The 24,014-nt window shown below is 47.0% G+C and overlaps 1 protein-coding gene, 1 long non-coding RNA gene and 1 pseudogene across 2 annotated transcripts in view; 1 reads left to right on the top strand and 2 right to left on the bottom strand.

Moving 5' to 3' along the window:
• Nucleotides 1-24,014, bottom strand: part of LOC106561341 (E3 ubiquitin/ISG15 ligase TRIM25-like) — a 552,627-nt pseudogene that overhangs the window by 402,986 nt on the left and 125,627 nt on the right.
• LOC123728124 (uncharacterized) lies at nucleotides 969-1,882 on the top strand. The gene is made up of 3 exons (XR_006759957.1): nucleotides 969-1,060; nucleotides 1,281-1,439; nucleotides 1,691-1,882. It is a non-coding gene; the product is annotated as an uncharacterized lncRNA (long non-coding RNA).
• LOC106561324 (serine/threonine-protein kinase WNK1) overlaps nucleotides 5,182-24,014 on the bottom strand; it is a 65,615-nt gene continuing 46,782 nt past the window's right edge. The window contains 25 exon segments of the mRNA XM_045698696.1: nucleotides 5,182-6,967; nucleotides 7,156-7,358; nucleotides 7,532-7,631; nucleotides 7,781-7,887; nucleotides 7,890-7,990; nucleotides 8,489-9,129; nucleotides 9,533-9,607; nucleotides 9,759-10,463; nucleotides 10,546-10,778; nucleotides 11,026-11,145; nucleotides 11,247-11,298; nucleotides 11,405-11,497; nucleotides 11,499-11,531; nucleotides 11,703-11,819; nucleotides 13,678-13,837; nucleotides 15,968-16,047; nucleotides 18,683-18,790; nucleotides 19,175-19,273; nucleotides 19,627-19,704; nucleotides 19,847-20,007; nucleotides 20,133-20,541; nucleotides 20,647-20,748; nucleotides 20,998-21,217; nucleotides 21,429-21,517; nucleotides 23,339-23,496. Of these exon segments, the coding sequence (XP_045554652.1) occupies nucleotides 6,812-6,967; nucleotides 7,156-7,358; nucleotides 7,532-7,631; nucleotides 7,781-7,887; nucleotides 7,890-7,990; nucleotides 8,489-9,129; nucleotides 9,533-9,607; nucleotides 9,759-10,463; nucleotides 10,546-10,778; nucleotides 11,026-11,145; nucleotides 11,247-11,298; nucleotides 11,405-11,497; nucleotides 11,499-11,531; nucleotides 11,703-11,819; nucleotides 13,678-13,837; nucleotides 15,968-16,047; nucleotides 18,683-18,790; nucleotides 19,175-19,273; nucleotides 19,627-19,704; nucleotides 19,847-20,007; nucleotides 20,133-20,541; nucleotides 20,647-20,748; nucleotides 20,998-21,217; nucleotides 21,429-21,517; nucleotides 23,339-23,496 (4,400 nt within the window). The 3' untranslated portion in view covers nucleotides 5,182-6,811.

Here is a 24,014-nt window from a genome sequence, read left to right as displayed (position 1 = left end):
TATGATTTATTTTCTGCAAGCTCATGATTGGTGTTTAGGATGTTCAGCTGTTGGTCTATCTCCATAACAATGTTTGTGAGCAAAATTATAATAACAGTGTAGAACAGAACTGAACAGTCAGATCCAGTGAGTTCTGTGGTTTTACAGTAGTGGCATTACAGAGGCGGCGGGGCCGGGTGTCTGAACTGTTAAACTTGAACATGATCACATGATCTATCTATCTATCTATCTATCTATCTATCTATCTATCTATCTATCTATCTATCTATCTATATCTCTCTCTCTCTCTCACACACACACACACACACACACACACACACACACACACACACACACACACACACACACACACACACACACACACACACACACACAAACACACCACCAAAGAGGCACTGCAATATTTAATTTTTTAAATAAAAGAAGCACTACACATTTTTCTTCATGAAATAGCTTTTGTGGGGCACTGGGCTATAAGTCTACATCTTTTGGACAGATGTAGCCTAGATGTGATGTGTAATTCACATTTTGAATATTACCACTATCTCCCCATAAACGCCTGTCTAATGGAGTTTAGAAACATGTTGCTCTATATCCAGCACTGACCCCAATATCACCCAGTTTCAACACAGTTGGAGTCTATGCTCTCTGCCATCTGTCACATCATCATGACACGAACATCATGACATGATCGTGGCGAGCCTCAGTGCAGTCAATCAGGGCACGTCCTGGCACAATTGAGGTAGAGAAACGGTGATTACAAATATTTTTTCGAGGTTATTATTTATTTTTCACATATACGGCTATGGTATGTGATTGACAAAATGACATCTGGATTTATGATGGTGATTCATTTAGTTCATCACTGCGCAATAAATGCGCAAATCTAATATTCTTGAAAATACAAACCCACTGAACCCGCTTACGACCAATGAACAAAGCGAAGGGCGTGACCAGGGTAAATTTCCAGGAGATACGTCACTCTAACTACGACCCAGGGGCAAGCGGGAAATGCAAATAATATTTGTAGCTAGAATTCATTCGCTAGCTAAACTCAAAGGTAATTTACGGAACATTTGTGAACTTTTCAACGTTTGTGTCGAGTAGTGAAGCTTCACCTCATAGCTAGTTTCTTTTCCATCGGCAAATGAATGCCAAAACATCTGCTAGCCAGTACACTATAGTTACTGTTAGCTAGCTAAACTAAATTTGTTTATTAGTCACAGATGTAATCGCAAGGTACGAGTACAGTGCAATTCTAATGATCCATGCTCCAACAGTGCAGGTCAAAAAAGAGAAGGGAATGAGATAATAGAATTTAGGGTGTAGAAGGGGAGCACGACCAACGAACCCCCATCACACAGTCGAGAGTTTGGGTGGCACCAACCCCAGTACAGCCCCCAAAATCACAACCAGCACCAGGACATCAGACAGAGCAGGTGAGACTGGACTGGGAAATGAATGAGCTGCTTTAAAACAGTGTTAACCCTGCTCCTGGAAAACTACTGGGTGTGCAGGCTTTTGTTCCTGACCTGCGCTAACAGATCTGATTCATCTAATCATTAACACCTTGATTACCCGAATCAGGTATTCTAGCAATGTAAAGGAGCTTCCATTTAATGAATTTGAGAAACATTGTTATTGGTACAGTATTTTCTAGATTGTTATTAATTCCCTTCTCCTGTCACAGATGAGCCCTTCAGTCCATACAGACAAGGACAGTTCATGAAGAAACACAAGGTCTACACATGAGAAAGAGCTGTTTCACTGTCACCTAAAATCCATTTGAACAAATCATTTTAATTTTGGTATTTTAATTTATATGTTGAGTATATAGGAATCTCTTGTTGCTGCTAAATGCAAATAAATATTTGCATGTGTATCTACTAGTAACCCTTTGTTCAGATTTTAAATGTTTTGATCACATATCTGAATTCTAAGAACATTACATTCCTTCTCAATGCGACATACAGGTCCAGTACCCTGGCCAAACACCAACCTCATTGGCAGACATAAGTGACGGTCCGTGCTGTTTAAGATGAGGGAGGATTATATATTTTTTTTAATGAGCATGGCTGTATTTCTATTAACAGCATATTGGAGGACTCATTCATATTCCATTTACCCGGTTCAATGTAACAGCAATAGGGTTAGGCTACTACTTGATACTCAAATTTTCCCTATACCCATCATGAGGTTGCTACAACCTAGCCTATGAATGAAAGTTTACAACGTAGGTGCACACAGGTCGAGATACATTTTTGAGCTGACACATGGACAGGGACACATTCAATACCGCCTTACACACTCTTGCCTACGTCTAGCTGATATAGAGTGTAATCATTAGTCCAACAGTTGCAAACAAGTTTCTATTGGACAAATTCAGGTATGTTTATCCCATTTTTGTTCCCGTTTAAGAAAAGTTTTTCAACAGAATCGGCAGAATTAATATACCTCTGTGTAAACACAGTTCACTTTCATAGCAGCCACATTGTGTTTATGCGCTGTCCCTTCGCTTGTGACTTCAATGCACAACACATCGGCTGTATGTGGAAGAAAAAAATATTTCCATGCCAAACCATATAACCGCTACACACAGCCTACATCGTTGTCACCATATTAGCTAAAGTAACGTCATAGTCAACATGGCTAACAGAACTAACGCATTAATAAACCCGCTACAATCATGCAACGTTAGAGTCCAGTCAATAAGCAGTTTAGCGTTTACACCAGTGGGCCTCAGTGGCAATAAATTAGTAAAACCAAAAGCTTACCTAAGCTAGCTAAATTAGCATCCCTCTGTTTGAGCAGGGTGTTTGAGTAGGCTAAACTAGCTACGTGAAACTGAAGAAAAAGAAATCATCTCAATTTCTCCTCTTTTGGAAGATATTTTGTTCAAAACTGTTCAACTATTGTCTTTCTCTTTGAGTCAACTACTTCCCACATTTTATGCAGTGCTAACTAGCTGTAGCAGTATTCATTCTCTGATCCTTTGATTAGGTGGACATGTTGCAAGAGCTCTGATAGGTTGGAGGACATCCTCCGTAAGTTGTCTTAATTACAGCATTATTCTATGGAAGTGGGTGAGAACCATGAGCCTCCTAGGTTTTGTATTGAAGTCAATGTACCCAGAAGGAGCTAGCTGTTCTCCAGCAACACCATGGTGCTACCCTACAAAGTGCTGTTGAGGCTACTGTAGACATGTGATTATATTTAGTATAGTCTTATCCAAGGATAACTTTTTAAACATAAAAAATAAAATCAGAGGATGGTCTTCCCCTTCCTCCTCTGAGGAGCCTCCACTGGCAGAAATAAGCATACACTAGGTCTACTTGGTGCATGTAAAAGACAACACAGTCATAATGATCAGTTCTATTTTTATTTATCTTTTTACATTTTGTACAATGTGAAAAACATACACAAAACTATAGAGTAGACTGGTTACAAGAGCCAGAGGACAGGTATCCAAGGGTACAACATTAAATAACTTAGTGATATGTCATTTTGCCGGGATCATCTTTTAACCACTTGAGGATAAATAACATATTTACTGTTAATAGGATGACTAGTAGCTTGTGTGAGCATGTGCTGTACAGTGGGTTGTGTTGTAAGTAAGCCCAAGGTCTAAAACCAGTTAGCATGCAGAATTCAGGAAACATATTGATACATTGACAACTGAAAGATGTGCCTGTGACAGCGGTGAATGGCAATTAAAGATCGGCACTTTGTGTGGACTCACTTACAGCAAGGCAAAGATGAACAAAAAAAAAAGCAGGATCTCAGTTTTCCAAATATCAAAAACACTGTTTTTCTAAAGTCAGTAACAACCACCCTCAGCATGCAAACGTCTCCATTCCCCTCGGTTCCTATAGAACTTTAATCATAGCATATTCTGCAATGTAGTAACTTAATATTCTCTAGAGAAGTGAAAGTAGTTGTTCAATCCAGGACTGGGTAGGTGAGAAGGGCACTGTAGTGAGGGGAATGGTACCATTCATGTGAGGTGGCAAAGAAGCAAGAGTATGGTATCAATGAGGGAAAAACAAGACAACGGTTTAGTTCTCCCTTTTCTTAAAATAAGTGCTGCTATGCAATACTGTACTGATTACATTCATTCAGAAAACCTACTAACAGACAAATCTATCTTCAACAACAAATATAGGATAAACAGCTTACACACAAACGCCGTTGGTAACGACAGAAAATAACTTGTCTTCATACAACCCTGTGTGCTCTGCATTCAATTAGTCAGTCTTGTGTTGGTATACGACTGTCACCTGCCTCTTCTGACACTGACTTGTTTAGGTATGTTAAACTTCCTCAACCTCCACATTAGACATTTACCTCTGTCTGAGGACGTTTCTGATGGATCTCACTGGTTGGTAATAAAAACATGTCTTTCAGTCACTGGACTTTAAGCCATCAGAACCGCAGGGCTAGGTGATTATGGTGGAATTTCTCTCAGTAGTGAGAATGCAAGGCACTAAAGAGTTCTGCAAGTTTTTACTGTTACTGTGTGGGGGTGGGTTACAGCAAGACACATAGTACTCTATGATGAGCATTATGTGAAAGCATCATTTACTGTGTGTGTACAAACAAATATGTATGCATGTATGTATGTATGTATGTGTATATACGCATGTATGTAATGTATGTGTATATACGTATATTTGTGTATGTATGTGTATATACGTATATTTATGTATATATACACATATATACACATGTGTATACATATATATACACGTATGTATGCATGCATGCATGTATGTATATATATATAAATAAGTGTGTGTGTGTGTGTATATAAATGTGTATTTATATATGTATATATAAATGTGTATGTATATATATATAATGTATGTGTATATACGTATATTTATGTGTATATGTATTTATATATACACACATACATACATAACACACATCTACACACACACACACACACATACATACATACATACATACATACATATGCACAGTAAAACAAGATAAAATTACAGGGTGGTGTATGATAAGAGCAGAAGAAGCACATAACTACTCCCCTGTGTGACAGATTATAATACTAATAATAACCCTGCAATTGCACTTTTATATTCCTTTACTACATGTTGTTTAACAACCTTTAATAATTACTGTGAAACATCAAAATCTGATCGCTGAACAGGTCGATAAAGAACATCTCTTTTGTATTTTTATTTAAAATATACACATAAAACAAGCCACAGAAACCCCAGACAATTTGTCATGATTCTGAAAGATGACAACTGGAAATAAGGTTAAAGACATTTTTGTTGACATTGCTTAGAGGTCTGTGTGTGAACACCATGCACCGTTCACTCGCTAGATAACCCTATGCCTCTAGAATGTAATGCCTTTCTAACAGAACTGTACCAAGGACCATAGCCTTGCTTACCAGAGTCTGACTACAGTACTCCAGGTGGTGAGGTGAGACAACTGACTGACACAGTAGCTAAGGTCGAAAACCAAATGATCACAGTAGCTGAAGCCAACAACTCAAACCACTGAGCCTAACCAGTCGCTAAGGCGTAAACCTAAATCACTCATGGATACAGTCACTTCAGGGTAAATCCAAAGCCTGGACAAGACAGGTGAAGTAGATATTAATAAACTATCTACAGACAGGTCTGTTACTTAGCTCACACTAACGTTAGGTGATGGTCTCAAGAAACTAACACACCCAGTCAGGCAGAACGTCACATCAGACCAGCTCAGAGGGACAGATGGTCAAATATAACCATAACTTAGGACAAGAAATATCTCTATATACAAAGACAATGTGTATATGTGTTTGGGGGTTTAAGGCCACTCTTACACAGGGGGCTCACTCCTTTCCTCACATTGCTATTACTGCATCTTACTGTATGGCGATCAAATGAGTAACACTAGCCAAACACTATCCACTATAACCCTACCTAAACAACTTCCATTCACCATCTTTCACTCATTCCACCTCCTTGCTTCTCTACATATATCTCTCTCTCTCTCCTTTCCTTATACAAACTTGTTACCCACAATTAATCAGTTTCTTATACCATTCAATGCCTCAATCTCAGCCAATGACAGTAGTGCTAGGAGGCGCATGTGTATGTGTTTGTGGGGGTTCTCTCCATCTGCTAACTCTGTCCTAGGTAAGGCCAGTTACAGTCAAGAAGTAATTAAGAGTTCCCCCTCCCTACCCTCCTGTTTAAGGGAATGATGAGATCACAATGGTGCTTTCAACAGATGTCTTTGGCCGTTGCCAGTTGTGCCCTTGGGTCCATAGCTTTCATTGGACAAACCCAAATTTCAATCACAGCCTGCTTCCACAGCCATTGGCAGAAAAGACTGGGCCCTGGTAAGGGTGAAGGTGTGATTGTGTGCTGTGGGTATGTATTGCACTCTCCCTCCAACTGACAGACATCGCTCTCTGTCTGACAGGACTGAACCACAGCCTCCTCTCCTCCATTTTCACTTCATCCTCTTTATTTCACCTCACCAATTAGTGAAACAGAACGTCAGATAGTAGTTGTTCTCCTATGGCTCTCTTCCTCCCTGCCCTCAGTCCCTATCAGCCCAGCCTTATTAACCCAGGTCCAGGGCTGCAGACTGGGCTATGTGGGCCTCAGGTTGGGACCTCCAGGGTTGCTAACAGGTTTCTGGGTGGCTCCCATGTGGAAGGCCTGCTGAAGGGGGGGCTGAGGCTGCGGAAGGGGCCTGGTACTGGGCCAGGAGACCCACCTGACAGGGTCCTGCCCACTGGGGGCGCTGTAGGGGGCTGTGCCATAGCCAAATCCCTGGGGAGGGGGGCCTAGAGAGCCCTGACGCTGGCAGAGTGGGTTGGAGGGGTTAGTTGTAATGGGGAGGTGGGCACCTGCCAGGGTGGTAGACGGGAGGGTGGGGCACAGGTGGCCGGGGCAGAAAACTTTCGGCTCATGTTTGCTTGTGGAGGGATATGTAGAGGGATCTGTAGTTAGGGAGGGGCCATAAGAGGGAAAGACAAGGGGAAGTTGCAGCTCAGTTTAGTTACATTAGCACATAACACATGTTCAAAACTACAATTAAGAGAGAAAAAAGGGCAAAAATGATGTAAAATAGAGCTAAAAACGATTTATTGAGATGCACTGGTCTTTAGACTGAGAAGTGTGGCCTTACGTCATGTCCCTGGGCTGTCCCCTTGGGTCCTTTCTTGCCCTGGGAGAGGCTGATGGCGTCTCGGGCCCAGTTGTCAACAAGCTGGTGCAGGTCGTCTGTGAACGTGCCCTTTCGGTTCTGTGTTAGGGCCGGCGCTGGGTTAGGGCCTGATGGCTGGGACTGGCTGGTGTTCACTCCACTGTCTGAACTGGTCCCACTCACTCCTGGAAGGAACACAGGGACAAGTTCAACCTGGGAAGCCAACTCATTTCTCAATCAAGTTTGGCTTCTCTTCTGGAGAGTTCTCTCTTGGTTTGAGGAATATTGCTTAGGTTTTCCTTTTTAAAACATGTAGTGATGAAGCATAGACAATAGGAAAACAGCTCTGTGTGCTTACCCATGGTGGAAGTCCGGCTGTCTGACTCAGAGACCCCTGCAGTGGGGGGAGACGTCTGCTTAGGGGGGACGCTGGGGGATCTGGCCTGTGACTGGAGCTCCTAAACATACACACCAATCAGAGAATTGAGAGGAGAGAAACAGATCACATTACATTTACACATCCTAATCTAGCAGCCTCTACCCTTTAATATCGACTAATTAGTTGTTGCTTGCAGTCGTGTAAATTTCCATTCAGCAGTGCACAGACAGACCAATCATAACTCTGGTTACCCGAGTGCTGGGGGCTGGCCTGGGCGCTGCTGCGGGCTGATTTGCTGGCCTTGGTCTTGGGCCTACGTCGGCCCCCGGCCATAGCGGGGAGAGGACAGCTGGAGGAGGTGGTTTACCCAGCCTGGTGAACAGAGCATCTATTTCCTCCTTCTGCCGTGAATGGAGGGTCTGGATCTCTATCATATGTCTGTGGAGGGGAGGAGAGGGCAGGGGTTGGAACTAGTGCTGGCACAATTACTGTGTAACCGATGGTTATGGATGAAGAGCGTCATAAAAATAAAATGACTCATAACCGTTTATTTTTTGTTGTTGTTGCAAGGACCGGCTGACTAAAGGCATTCATGCGGTTGAGTCAGTTTCTGTTGTAACATGGACTCTTAACAATGTGATTAAACTTTGTTGCTCCTTGCTGAAACAAGCAAGTTGTTGGAGCAAACAACTGTGTATATATTTGCTATTCTAACGGTTATTAGAGGACTCGGTCATTTGGCTGGCCAATTACCGTCATCCAAAATTCCATGACCATCACATCCCTAATTGTAACAAAATACAGTACAACAGTCACCCCTCTCCTTTTATCCTTTACTTATGCAAGTGATCCCATTGAGATAAACAAATATAACAGAAATATAGCCCAAAACAGCAAACTAACAGGTTAAATATTGGAGAAGTGAAGGTAACGTACTTCTCTCGGAGGCAGCTCACTTCGCTCTGGAAGGCCTCGTCCTCAGGCCCCGAGTCATCCTCGTTGTCGCTGGTCATGTAACGGTTAAATGAACCACTGTTCACGCCAGGGGCGGAGCTACGGAGGTCAGAGGTCGAAGAGGAAGGGCCGTTCTGATGGGAGAGGCTAGACCCCGGAGGTGCTGTGGGATTCACTGCGGCTGGCATCACTGAGAAACGGCCCACCTTAGAGACAGAATTAGGGCTGGGGCCAGTGCTGGCACTAGTAGACACCTGGAAGCGTCCGATGGTGGTAGGCTGTGTTGGGACAGAAGAGAGTGCATCGACGGAGTCTCCTCTCCGGACCCCTTTGGAAAGGAGGGATGAGGAGCGGTGGAGGGTGTTTTCCGGGCTGGAGAGGGAGGAAGAGGAGGAGGAGGAAGAAGAGGAGGATGAGGAGGATGGGGTGAGAGAGGAAGATGAGGCAATGTTGGAGGGGTCAGGAGTGCTGCCGGTGCTAGCGTCTGCTGCAACGGAGACTTGGAAGCGTCCCAGTTTAACGACCCTTGTGGAGGGCGAGGCTGCCTCACTGCTCCCTGGGATGGTCTCTGGGCTCAGAGCTCTCCCTAGCTGGCCGTCCAGACTACCCACAGGCTGCTGGGACTGGACACACACAAACAAGACATGTCAGTAACAAACATACCAACACAACTCACTCAGAAAGTACCACTCAAAATAACTCACCACTACTACCACAACTCATACCTAACAACTAATATAAAATGACTACAACCACAACTCATACCTAACAACTAATATAAAATGACTACAACCACAACTCATACCTAACAACTAATATAAAATGACTACTACCACAACTCATACCTAACAACTAATATAAAAATGACTACAACCACAACTCATACCTAACAACTAATATAAAATGACTACTACCACAACTCAAAGATAACGATAGTAAATAATCACCTATTCCACACACCTACAAAACTCACAACTTCACACAACTTACAACTTCTCAAAGGGACAAGTTGTGAAAAGAACTAACCTGGTTTGGTCCTGGGAATGGAGGCAGTTGCTCGGAGGTAGGGGTGCCTGCCTGCTCGGAGCCAACAGGATACACCTGACAGACACAGGAAGATTTCATTATTATCATCATCGAGGTGGGAGAAAATCATACTCAAGTTACAACTGAGGAAAGAGTAGAGGGGGAAAAGCATTTAGTACAAATACTGTATCTTCTCAGTCACTAGACAAAGTTCCCTCCATTGTACCTGTGCGCTGGTGGCTTGACCAGGCTTGGCTGGAGGTGTCTGTGCATGTCCCCCTGGTGTGAGGCCCTGTCCTGGGGTCGCGGTGGGGCCCTGGGCTCCCTGTCCCCCGGCGGTGAGAGACAGGTTGGAGGGGGGCACCATGACCGCCCCGGGGGGAGGGGAGATGGTCCCTGTGGAGGGGGAGGTGGTCTCAGTGTTGCCAGTGTCCGCGGAGGATGTGTCCTTAAAGAGGGAGCGCAGCTTCTTATCCAGGGCATGTATGTCATCTATACCAGGGACCTTGGACTGGGACTCTACACCATCTGGGTCCCCTGGCTGAGATGGTTGGGAGGGCAGGGTAGAGGGTGGAAGTTGGGTGGAGGCCATTGCAGGCTGTGCCACAGGGACAGAGGAAGGGATAGGCTGGGACGAGATGGGCTGAGTGACAGGTATGGACTCAGGGATAGGAACAAGGTCAGCTGCAGGGTGCTGTTCTGAGCTGGCCACAGTTCCAGAGTTACTGGGTGGAGCTCCAGAGACAGGGGGAAAGGGGCAGAGCTGCTTCCCAGCTGGGGGTAGCAGCTGGGGGGACAGGTGCCGGGGTGGCCTGGGGAGCAGCTGGAGGAGGAGATGTGATTGGGGCAGGGGTAGGCTGAGAGGGAGCAGCTTGGTAGCCAGGCTGGGGGTGTGGGGTGGGATCAGTGGTAGCAGGTGCAGGGGCTGGAACTGGGGTTGGAGACACCCTCCCAGTGGCAACTTGGCATGTGGAGGGGGGAAGAGTGGAGGACCCAGAGGGGATGACTGAGACAGGAGGCAGGGTGGAGAAGCTGGTGTTGGTGGGGACTGTAGCCTCTGGGGGAGCCAAGGTTTGGTGAGGGTGGGAGAGAGGGGAGGCTGGGCGCAGGGAGGAGGGGACTATGCTGGTGTCTGGCTCGGCTGGGTTGCCCATGGTGGCTCGTCTCTCCCCATGCGGCTGCCTCATCTCAGTGAAGGCCTGCTGGAGGTGGCCCGAGGGGGCAGACAGGGACAGGCCCAGACTCACTGGGGTTGAAGGGAGGAACACAGAGTCACTTACATAAATTACTTGTTGTAAGTGTACAGGTTATCATCATGACTTCAAACATACTGGTATATGCATCACGGAACATGTTTTATTCTTAAATATTCCAGAGATGGAAGAGGGGCACATGTTTGGAACACAGCGTTCTAACATACTATGAGAATTCTAGTTGCACTCTATGGCCCACAGATTCCAGTCCATCTCACCTTGAGGGGCTCATCCCCAAACGAGGTGTTAGCAGATGGAGGGCCAAGAATTGCTCCCTCAGACGGGACTCTGGGACAGGGCTGACGATGAATCTCCGGCCTGCAGAGTGGACTACCTGAGCTGCAACGCTGGGAGGAACACCTGGAGGGCAATGGGTTAGAGGTGAGGGGTCAAGGGGTGAGGAGGTGGAGCTCAGACAATCATCTTTCAGTAGAGATAGTAATGTGTAGGTGCATGTTTACCAGGCAGATGAGTGGGCATGTCAGGTTGCTGTGAGGGGTCATCCACCACAATCTGTGGAGAGAGAAGGACAACACCATGTCAACTAAAGGCTGCCCAGGAGTTAGTGGGCGGGTACGTGAAGAATGACGTGTCGCTGTGTATTGTTTGAGTATGTTACCTGTGTAAAGGGTGGTTGAGCGTAGCCTTCCTTCATGCCCTCTCTATCGTCTGCCATTTCGATGACCTCACGGACCTGCTCGATGAACGACTCCACGTTCGCTCTCCAGGATAAACTCACTCAGCACCTGAGAGAAGGACAGATATTGAACTACAATACCCACAAATCGTGCCCATTTCAATCCACATAGATCTGTAGAGCTATCAAATTCCTTTACTTTTGACTACAGAGCCTTGGGGAACATTTGATGGAGATTCAATACAATCCAGATTGGTGCTTGTGTGTTTACTATCATTACCATGATCTGTGCAATCTCCTCTGGGTTATCTCCGTCCAGGTCAAACTTAAAGGTCACCATCTTCCTGTTGTGGGTCTCCAGCTGGCACTCTGCCACCCGGTCTCCCATGTTGGAGATCTGAAACAGACACACAAAGATTAGTTCCTTCTTCCTGCTATCCAGGACCTCTATACCAGTTGGTGTCAAAAATGGTCAAAGACTCCAGCCACATTTTACATTAGTCATTAAGCAGATGCTCTTATCCAGAGCGACTTACAGTAGTGAGTGCATCCATTTTAATGGAACCCACAACCCTGGCGCTGCAAGCACCATGCTCTACAAACTGAGCTACATGGGACCAGCTTCCAGCCACCCAGGTCATCTCTCTGCTACTGCACGGCAAGAGGTACCAGAGCGCCAAGTCTAGGTCCAAAAGGCTTCGTAACAGCTTTTTACACTGCTGCTACTCAATGTTTCTTATCTATTCATAGTCACTTTACCCCTACCTACCTACATATTACCTTAATTACCTCGACTGACCTGTACCCCCGCACATTGACTCGGTATCTGTACACCCTGTATATAGCCTCATTGTTATTTTGTTACTTTAATTTCTTTAAAACAAAATGGCATGGTTGGTTAAGGGCTTATAAGGTCTACACCGGTTGAATTCGGGGGCATGTGAAAACATTTTATTTGGTGTGTCAGATGACACCAACTGAAATGTACATGTAACAATTTCAAATATTTTACTGAGTTAGTTCATATAAGGAAATCAGTCAGCTGAAATAAATGCATTAGGCCCTAACCTATGGCTTTCACATGACTGGGAATACAGATATGCGTCCAGTATCTGATGTGACCACCATTTGCCTCATGCAGCACAACATCTCCTTTGCATAAAGTTGATAAAGCTGTTGATTGCGGCCTGTGGAATGCTGTCCCATTCCTCTTCAATGGCTGTGCGAAGTTGCTGGATATTAGCGGGAACTGGGCCGTGCTTTATCATGCTGAAACATGAGGTTTTCACATGACTGGGAATACAGATATGCGTCCAGTATTCCCAGTCAGTTTTTCCTAGCCACCGTGCTTCTTTCACATGCATTGCTTGCTGTTTGGGGTTTTAGGCTGGGTTTCTGTACAGCACTTTGAGATATCAGCTGATGTACGAAGGGCTATATAAATGCATTTGATTTGATTTGGATTTGATTTTGATTTGATTTGAGGTGATGGCAGCAAATGAGTGGCATGACAATGGGCCTCAGGATCTCATCACGGTATCTCTGCGTTCAAATTGCCATAGATAAAATGCAACTTTATTCGTTGTCCGTAGCTTATGCCTGCCCATACCATAACCCCACCGCCACAGGGCACTATGTACACAACGTTGACATTAGCACACCGCTCGCCCACACGACGCCATGCACATAGTGTGCGGTTGTGAGGCCGATTGGGCGTACTTGAGACATCTGTGGCATTGTGTTGTGTGACAAAACTGCACATTTTAGAGTGGCCTTTCATTGTCCCCAGCACAAGGTGCACCTGTGTAATGATCATGCTGTTTAATCAGCTTCTTGATATGCCCACCTGTCAAATGGATGGATTATCTTGACAAAGGAGAAATGCTCACTAACAGGGATATAAACTAATTTTACACAACATTTGAGAGAAACAAGCTTTTTGTGTGTATGGAACATTCCGGGGATCTTTTATTAATATTATATTTTTGTTCAGTGTACAACTGGACATCTGTATAGACAGAATTGTAGAATTCCTGCAATTTTCCCAGAATTCACAGGTTTTCCTGGAATCCCAGTTGGAAGTTTCCAAGTGTCAGTAGGGAATAAGCAGAAATGTTGGAATCCTCCAACCAGCATTTCAGGAAAACCTGGGTATGTTGAGAAAGTTAATGGAAATTTGGCCAACAAAGGGGGCATGAGGAGATAAAGTTGCCATGTGGGAGAATACAGTGAGTTGAGGTGAAAGTGACTCTTACATTGAGGACGTTGAGCTTGGCCTTGGCGGTCTTATCATGCCGAGAGCGGCTGCGTACGGAGCGCCGCTGGTGCCGCTTAATCATGGAGCGCCCCTCGTGTCTACCACCCGACGCCCCTTCATAGCCGTCACTCAGACCTGACGCTGCGTCTGACAGGCAACTGGGAGATAGAGATGAAAAGAGAGGTGGGGTGGGGGGGGAAGAGAGAGGGGTGAGGGAGAGAGAGAGGGTGAGGGAGAGAGAGAGAGGTGAGGGAGAGAGAGAGAGAGGTGAGGGAGAGAGAGAGAGAGAGGTGAGGGAGAGAGAGAGAGAGAGGTGAGGGAGAGAGAGAGAGAGAGAGAGAGGTGAGGGAGAGAGAGAGAGAGAGAGAGGTGAGGGAGAGAGAGAGAGAGAGAGGTGAGGGAGAGAGAGAGAGAGAGAGGTGAGGGAGAGAGAGAGAGAGAGAGGTGAGGGAGAGAGAGAGAGAGGTGAGGGAGAGGGTGAGGGAGAGAGAGAGAGAGAGAGGTGAGGGAGAGAGAGAGAGAGGTGAGGGAGAGAGAGAGAGGTGAGGGAGGAGAGAGAGGTGAGGGAGAGAGAGGGGTGAGGGAGAGAGAGGTGAGGGAGAGAGAGGTGAGGGAGAGAGAGGTGAGGGAGAGAGAGAGAGAGGTGAGGGAGAGAGAGAGAGAGGTGAGGGAGAGAGAGAGAGAGGTGAGGGAGAGAGAGAGAGGTGAGGGAGAGAGAGAGAGAGGTGAGGGAGAGAGAGAGAGGTGAGGGAGGGAGAGAGAGGTGAGGGAGAGAGAGAGAGGTGAGGGAGAGAGAGAGAGGTGAGGGAGAGAGAGAGAGAGAGAGAGAGAGGTGAGGGAGAGAGAGAGAGAGAGAGAGGTGAGGGAGAGAGAGAGAGAGAGGTGAGGGAGAGAGAGAGAGGTGAGGGAGAGAGAGAGAGAGGTGAGGGAGAGAGAGAGAGAGGTGAGGGAGAGAGAGAGAGAGGTGAGGGAGAGAGAGGTGAGGGAGAGAGAGATGAGGGAGAGAGAGGTGAGGGAGAGAGAGGTGAGGGAGAGAGAGGTGAGGGAGAGAGAGAGAGAGGTGAGGGAGAGAGAGAGAGAGGTGAGGGAGAGAGAGGTGAGGGAGAGAGAGAGAGAGGTGAGGGAGAGAGAGAGAGGTGAGGGAGAGAGAGAGAGGTGAGGGAGAGAGAGAGAGAGGTGAGGGAGAGAGAGGTGAGGGAGAGAGAGAGAGAGGTGAGGGAGAGAGAGAGAGGTGAGGGAGAGAGAGAGAGAGGTGGGGGGAGAGAGAGAGAGAGAGGTGGGGGAGAGAGAGAGAGAGAGGTGGGGGACAGAGAGAGAGAGAGGTGGGGGACAGAGAGAGAGGTGGGGGACAGAGAGAGAGGTGGGGGACAGAGAGAGAGGTGGGGGACAGAGAGAGAGGTGGGGGACAGAGAGAGAGGTGGGGGACAGAGAGAGAGGTGGGGGACAGAGAGAGAGGTGGGGGACAGAGAGAGAGGTGGGGGACAGAGAGAGAGGTGGGGGACAGAGAGAGAGGTGGGGGACAGAGAGAGAGGTGGGGGACAGAGAGAGAGGTGGGGGACAGAGAGAGAGGTGGGGGACAGAGAGAGAGGTGGGGGACAGAGAGAGAGGTGGGGGACAGAGAGAGAGGTGGGGGACAGAGAGAGAGGTGGGGGGACAGAGAGAGAGGTGGGGGACAGAGAGAGAGGTGGGGGACAGAGAGAGAGGTGGGGGACAGAGAGAGAGGTGGGGGACAGAGAGAGAGGTGGGGGACAGAGAGAGAGGTGGGGGACAGAGAGAGAGGTGGGGGACAGAGGTGGGGAACAGAGGTGGGGACAGAGGTGGGGACAGAGGTGGGGACAGAGAGGTGGGGGACAGAGGTGGGGGACAGAGGTGGGGACAGAGAGGTGGGGGACAGAGAGGTGGGGGACAGAGAGGTGGGGGACAGAGAGGTGGGGGACAGAGAGGTGGGGGACAGAGAGGTGGGGGACAGAGAGGTGGGGGACAGAGAGGTGGGGGACAGAGAGGTGGGGGACAGAGAGGTGGGGACAGAGAGGTGGGGACAGAGAGGTGGGGACAGAGAGGTGGGGACAGAGAGGTGGGGACAGAGAGGTGGGGACAGAGAGGTGGGGACAGAGAGGTGGGGACAGAGAGGTGGGGACAGAGACATTTTGCAATTACTAGGACATCAATGAACACAGGGCCGTTCCATATAAATATGTATTTTTAATAGAACATATTGAGTAGCAGAAAAGACGTTCTGGTGTGAGCTAGTTCTAGGGCTGTTGTGGAGAGATGATGTGATGCCTTACCTCTCCACAGACTGAGGGACCAGTGTTGTCGGTCCTGCTGCCTGCTCGGCTGGCGCCAGCTGGGATACACTCACAGAGGCCTGAAACATCGTCACACACACTGTTCGTTAAAGAAGCTTTCCAACCATGTCATGTCAGGCATGAAAGCAAGGGCTGGATCTGGCTTCACCTTAAGCACTAAAAGGTGTGTGATCTGACCAAGGAATTAGCAGTGCTTTGAGCAAACACACTGAAATCAACTTGGTTTATTCTTTGCGTGCACAGATTTGCAGATGCTATTGCAGGTGCAGCGAAATGCTTGTGTTTCTGACTCAAACAGTGCAGTAATACCTATCAATCATTTAGAAAAACAATATACACATCCAGATGTTTTTATATATCAGAACGAGCACTCTCAGACCGGAATATAAATGTATATACATATAATGGACCGTTTGGACAGTATATAAATAGAAACGGTATGTACAGCAGTAGTTATATAGGATTAGCCATGACCAGAATGCAGTATATAACAGTGGTCACCAACCGGTCCATCGCAATAGACTGGTCCATCTCCAAGACATTCCTAGTTGATCACCAAACATTTCTGTAAAAAAACAATAAAGCCCTGCGTTCCTATTTTTGTATTTATTTGTTGTGCTGTTGGAAATAGGTGCACTTGATTCAGCAGCCCTAGTGTTCCCATTTTGAACCATTTCACGCGTCTGAAGGTAGAACGCCGGCAGGCCCAGAGAACAAATCAAGTGCCTCTATAGGCCTACCACTGGCCAATCAGATAGCTCAGATCATTGTCTGCAGTTTCCTCGAGCCATAGACTGCAAAAACAAATCTTGAACGTACAGCAAAGTTGATACTGTGAGATTTAAAAACTTGTTCAACACCGTTATAAGCCATAAAATGTGTGTTCTCCCTCCTTCCACTCACACTACAACCAGCACTGCAGCTGCAATGAATTACTATAGCAAAGTGTTCCCATACGCTTGTGTTATTAGCAGCTTGTGTATTTTTAATATCTATGAATATTTCACTTTCTCTGGTCATAGTAAAAACATGAATTGGTGCATGAGGCAGAAATAATGCAGTGCGACTTGAGATTCGCCATCAGCTGGAAGACTGTCCCCTTTTCTCAGCCGAGGGAGAGAGCGAGGATGAACAGTGAGTGAGGTGAGAGGCAGCCTCACCGCTGCACTCTACCTCCCCTTCAGACTGACCATCAGATGCAGACCATCAGTCCAGTAAAATCAAAACTATCCTAAAATAAATGTATGCTGACTCAGCTGTAATATTACCAGTGTGATCATATACCAAATGGTTTAAAATATAATTTATAAAATGTTCTGAGATGAACATTGGCAGGGCAATTCAAGCACGGCCAATATGCAGTGTTAATGTATAGACCTATAGCCTACTGCACAAACCTCATAATGCTCATTGTTTTTTAAACATGACTTAAAACGTAAACCAATCTGAGCGGTAGATATCGGCTTGCATTTTGACTCAAAGTGATCTTGACTAAGGTTGGTGACCACTGGTATATACATATGAAGTGTGTAAAACAGTGTGTAAACATTAAAATGTCATGAGCGTTCAATGACTATGTACATAGGGCAGCAGTCTCTAAGGTGCAGGGTAGAATACCGGGTGGTAACCAGCTAGAAACCGTGACTATGGTTCAGGGCAGGGTACTGGGTTCAGGGCAGGGTACTGGGTTCAGGGCAGGGTACTGGGTTCAGGGCAGGGTACTGGGTTCAGGGCAGGGTACTGGGTTCAGGGCAGGGTACTGGGTTCAGGGTACTGGGTTCAGGGCAGGGTACTGGGTTCAGGGCAGGGTACTGGGTTCAGGGCAGGGTACTGGGTTCAGGGCAGGGTACTGGGTTCAGGGCAGGGTACTGGGTTCAGGGCAGGGTACTGGGTTCAGGGCAGGGTACTGGGTTCAGGGCAGGGTACTGGGTTCAGGGCAGGGTACTGGGTTCAGGGCAGGGTACTGGGTTCAGGGCAGGGTACTGGGTTCAGGGCAGGGTACTGGGTTCAGGGCAGGGTACTGGGTTCAGGGCAGGGTTCAGGGCAGGGTACTGGGTTCAGGGCAGGGTACTGGGCGGAGGCCGGCTAATGGTGACTGTTTAACAGTCTGATGGCCTGGAGATACAAGCCGTCTCTCAATTCCAGCTTTGATGCACCTGTACTGTCTTCACCTCCTAGATGGTAGCGGGGTGAACAGGAACTTCTCATAGGACGTGTGTGTCTGTTTGTAGGCTCCTTAAACTACTAACACATGTCAAGCCTAACAACTAACACTAATCACACACGCTGCCCCTGGCCTGTGGGTACCTGCATCACAGAGACGTTTGTGGCCTGATAGAGGAAGTAGAGGTGCTCTGCATTGATTGGAGGAGACAGGATAGGAGGGCTTGGTTCATTGGCCCATGACTAACAGCCATGCAGGAAAAAGCAGCAGCATGCAAGAGAAACTCATGAAAGAAAGTGGATGAAAGAGTGGAGACCGACACAGAGCCGTTAGTCAAAAAGCAGAAAATAACTTAAAAAAAGGGAAATAATAGAAAAGAATGACGAGACCGTACATGCGTGATAAAACATTCACTAGATGGAATACATTGTGTGTCCTTGTTTGTAGATTGTCGGAGTGTTTTAGCGTTAGTATGAGGGTAAGCTGGGGGTTTTGTGCACTTGACCAATGTGTTGGTGTGGGTGTCTCACCTGTATTTGCTGGGCTCCAGGCTGGAGAGGTGGTAGTGCTGAGCTCTGAGGTGCATCGCTGACCTCTGGCTGTGGCTGCTGGATGTGCAGAGGAGGGATGGGCTGAGAGGGGGGGCAACGTCACCTGCTGGGGGGCACCTGCAGGGGGGTAGCGGGAGTGACAGAGATAAGAGATCTGCACAAATCAAACAGCCATATCTCAGAGAAGACAAGACTCTCTCTTCATTATCTATTCCCCAACACACTGCTCTTCAAACAAACCCACCATCCCTCCCCCCAGAGGCCGAACCAGCTCCGTTTTAAACTGGCTCTCATCCAACATGCAACTCCCCCAGGCACTTACCTACTGCATCACATAGGAATACTAGAAATCAGTCTCATATGGCCTCAGTACAGGTTTTATAGCATGGATTCTACAGTACACACACTACTCAAATTGCAGAAGGATAGCATATAAATAGTGTATGTATACCATATAAACAGTATATGTTAAGAGAAAGGCGGTGGGTATGACAGGGAAGAGGTGTGCGTTTGCAAGGGACAGATTTTAAGTACCTGAGGGGGGAGCGGTGGGTGGTAGTAACCTCCGTACTATAATAAGAAACAAAATACAACAAAGGGTAAGAGGGAGAGGAGAGAGAGAACAGAGGTGAGCGGAAAAAAGAATGAGAAAGAGGATGGATAGAAGAAAATAAGGAGAAAGCATAGGAAGAAAGAAAGAACCAAAAGGAACGCAGAAAGAAACAGAAAGAAAGAGGGAGAGAGAGAAGTGAGAGGGTCCACCAACGATTTCAACAACATGCTAATATTGGCCTTTTGGTAAGAGCCCACAGAAACCTCTGATCCAGATCTATTCATAGTGTTTTGATCGATGATCTAGGTGTGATCAGCTGAGGAACAGCAGTGTTGTGGTGGTGAAGTTGTATTGTGATGGTGACGTGTACCTGTTGTGGGGCCCCAGGGGCAGGCTGGGAGCTTGGAGCCCCAAGGGCAACAGTGGTATGCTGGGCAGCAGGAACCACCTGACAAACAGGACAGAGGGAGAAGGAGAGAGAATGAGATTGAAACTACATGGGACTTCGTGATACATGCAGAGACAAGAGTTGGGTACTGTTACTATGAGCACATATTAAATGCATTGTGTGTGCCACGTTAATGACTCACCATGGTCTGCTGCGGCTGACGCGATGGGTCTGTTTGGACAGGAGGAGGGGCCTGGGGCTGAGGCTGGTGACTGGGAAGAGAGGTGTATGACATCACCGGCTGAACCGGGTGCGTCTCATGAAGGACGGAGGAACCCTGAGCACTATCTGTCATTTGATTGGCTGAAAGAGGGAGGGGTAGAGAATGGGGAGATGGTTTGTCAATTGATAGTTCATAAACACTAGATTAAGACTATAATGTAGGTCAATAATACAGAGCTCAGAGCAAAAAGGCAGAAGGTACAGACCAGTCTCGGTCGGCTGTGGGTACTGGTCCACTTCTGGCCTCTCTGATTCTGTCTGGACTGGAATCTGAACTGGAACCTGGGCCGATACTGGGACTGGGACAGAGACTGGGAGCTGCCCTGTAGACTGGGGTATATAGGGAACCCCCTGTGGCCCCAGCTGTGCTGTCTGAGAGGGAATGTAGGGGGCCATGGGCTGGGCTGGCTGCTGGGTGGGTTGTGGGGGGATGTAGGGGGCAGCCTGTTGGCCTGGCTGGGGGGCTGCCTGAGGGACGGGCTGGGCTGGTTGGGGGGCCTCTGTGCCGGGCTGGAGCCCTGGTTGAGATTGGCCCAGCTGTTGCTGCTGCAGTAGTTGTTGTTGCTGCTGGCCCTGCTCCTCCTCCAGCCTCCTCTTCTCCTGTTCCTCTCTCACCTTAAATTTAATCCCATCTAGTTTAGCTTAGTTTAATTCACGATTGCAATACCATACACATTTATCCAGGATTCAAACCAAAGATTCCACTGAGCCGGTACAGACCTGTTGCCTCTGCTCTCGCTTCCTGCTGATGAGGGAAACTCTGTCCTTGATGGCTTTAGCCATGGTCTTATGGTCCCCTTCACATACGTAGCCAGACTCCACCTGACAAAGAAAAACACACACACCGAACAGGGCAGTGTTAGGACTTGACTCACATTTAATGTTATTTAGTCTAGATGATGTTTCTAAGTCAAGGATTCCTAAATAATCAGGAAGAATAAAGATTGTGTCCCAAATGGCAGCCTATTTCCTATGGGCCCTGGTGAAAATGTATGCACTATATAGGGAAAAGGGTGAAATTTGGGACACAGTCAATCTCTCTCTGAAGTGGACATTGTGTTGGTCACCCACCATTTCCTGGGCCACATCCTCAGGGACGTCCTTGCTGAGGTCGAAGGAGAACTCGATGGCCTCGTTGTCCTTGTATTTCCCCTTCAGCTTCTTGACATCCTCTATCCTCAGCCACAGCTTGATGGCCTCCATCTCCCCGTCGTCCTCCTCGGCCAGCTCCACACGTACCCCTGTCTCCTCCTGGAAGAAGGCATGGTTCAGCAGGTCCTTTATCGAGTACCTGGGAGAACGTGAGAGAACAGAAGACGGAGAGAGGATGAGTCAAATCAACAGACATCTTTAACACTTTGAAACGGGTCTTATTTTGAGAAGGTCCTGGGTGGTTGAGTATGAATACTCTCCCTGTATCTGTCTCATTAGCTGGTTATGAAGCTCAAATCACCCTGGATAAGAGTGTCTGCTTAATGATCAAAATGAGAATGTGAGCTGACCTCTCGTCCTTGTTTTGTCGGATGCATCCCTCGATGATCTCCTTCACCTCGGGGATCGCCACCTTGTCGAAGCTGGCCGGCTTCACCCCCTGTAAGACACAGACCTCCCAGTCACATCCCACACATTGTCAACACTCTGTTTCCGTGATTCTAACTTCCGGGTCTATCCAGGGTTGCAGATAGAAATGTCTTGTACAGAGCTGAAATTATGACATATTTTACATGACAGAAGTACGTCTGTTCTATGTAATATATTTCTATCTGCACCTTCTGTGGCGTTGCTCTGTCGCCTCATATCAGAGAACAGTGTATAACACTATTGGGCTGCAGTGCACGCTATATGTTCAAACTCATGTAATTGTAATGTGATCTACTTGAGTGTTCCTTGTGGGAAAACAAAGTTGTTCAGGGAAAAAGAGCCAAATAGTAATGGAGTCTTTTTACAGGCACTAACTTCGTGATGGTTCGTTGGACAAAGCGTATGAGGAAAATGAATGGTATTTTTGTAGGGGTTTTGGATAAACACAGAAAATAAGGTCTCTGGTAAACACAGGTTTAGGAGATCTTTACATTCTGTTCTATGAGATAAATCATCATCAGCTAACATCACGTTGTGTGAATTTTGAAGAATTTATGTAATAAAAGAAAACACAAATCACATAGGCTTCATAATTCATAAAGGTCATGTTAACTGACTAATCTCAGAACAAAACGTACAACATCTCCTAAGCCTGTATTAACCTCAGACCTTGGGAATGGCATTACCATAGGGATGTCTGAACAAACCAGAGGTAACTTATTTCCCGGTTTTAAGACTACAAGCTGGCGAGCTCCATAATCACCAGGTACAGCAGTCTTGTCTCAGAGCAAGGTTCAGCAGCAACCCACTGTGTCCAGGGCCTGTGCTGCTGAGGACCACTAACCTAGAAATCTACATGTGAACTCTGGAGTTATGGTGACACTCCCACTCTTTGAAGATTAGGGGCTGGTGCTGTTGCTGGGAGTTGGGGAGAAGAATGGTGGGGGAGAGCATGGATTCCAGAAAACAGGGTTGATGAGGGGAGAGGAAGGAGAAGTGAAGGAGGTAAAGAGTGAGAAGGAGGAATGGAGGAGGGAGCAGAGGGTGTATGTGTGATAGTGTCCAGTGATGGATAGGTCTACAGAGACAGCAGCAGACTGTCTTATATGATATCTGAAGCTCTGATACAGTCACAAGGTTGCACACTTCTGATGGTCTCAATGCGATACGTCTGTGGCGTATATACTGATTCCTGGAATGCATGTTACTTATCAAGGGAGTTTAACAATGTTTAGCTAAGGTAAAAAGTAACCTGTGTCATGTGGCGCTCATGGAAGAAACAGGCATGTGGAGAAGGTGTACCTACTACCTCCCAACGTAGCTGATGATCAACTGTGCTCACTGAAACTGGCAGCAGACATTCCATTCCTAGAATGGCAATGCTGATTGGTGAGAAAATAGGCTCACCTTCAAGGCCCATTTCTAACCATAAAGCATGAAGTATCTATGCTGAGGTGTGTGTGTGTGTGTGTGTGTGTGTGTGTGTGTGTGTGTGTGTGTGTGTGTTGTGCCAAGCCCCAGTTACACCCAACACAAATGACAAGTGCAAAAGATAGAGAAAAATAATGTAGGTTGCAGGATTGAAGGAGGTGGGAAAAGAGGTAACGGAGAGAGAGAAAGAAGGCTCGCAGGGAAGACAGAAAGAGTGGGGAGGAAAAGACAAAAGTGGCAAAGAATGGCCAATGATGCAAATTAAAAAGAAATGAGCTCAAAAGGGACAGCCTAGCAGTGAGAGGAGAAGGGGCAGGTAAAGAGGGAACTGGAAAGAGGAGGAGAGCGGGTGGCAGAGCGAGGACAACAGGCAATTGGGGTTGAGGCAGCGGAAACTTACGCTGGTGACTCTGCGGTAGATCTGTGCAGCGTTCTGGCACTCGGAGTATGGGTACTCTGAGGTGGCCATCTCCAGCATGCACATCCCAAAGGCATACACATCCACTGACTCGTCGTACTTCTCCTCATACATCTCAGGCGCCATGAACTCAGGGGTACCTTAAATCAAATACAACCATTCAGAACTCTGTGTCTCTGTGTGTTCGTCTCCATCTCCGAGTGTCACACCCCAAACGCCCCTCTTCTCCTCTAACCAAGAGGAGGAAGAGTGACCGGTCCTCCGCTGCCTCCAGGTGAGCAGAAGCTGCGAAGGAGAGTAGAGAAAGAGAGAAAGGAGAGAAAAGAAAAAGGGGGGGGGGTGCGGGTTCAGTTAGACTGTAGAGAAAGAGGCACAAGTTTCTCTGTGTAAGACCTGGTTATCTGTGGGGTGACACCTTGTATAGGGAGTCTACAGAAGATGGCTGGTGTACAGAAAACATTGTAGGGGCGCCAAACTGGTGTTAGACACACACTGTCAGTTTAACTACTGACAAGCTGAAGAATGGCCCGGTTTACCAGTCAGAACCTGGTTAGTGAGTTGAGCATCAATGATCAGGGGCCTCAAAATGGCATAGAAGGGGCACAAATAGTAAAACTAGCTATGGAAATAACTTGTGTCAAGACCTTACATTTCACAA

Source organism: Salmo salar, chromosome ssa17, assembly GCF_905237065.1.
Source record: "Salmo salar chromosome ssa17, Ssal_v3.1, whole genome shotgun sequence".
Lineage (NCBI taxonomy): Eukaryota > Metazoa > Chordata > Actinopteri > Salmoniformes > Salmonidae > Salmo > Salmo salar.
This window is presented reverse-complemented; position numbering and strand designations above follow the sequence as displayed.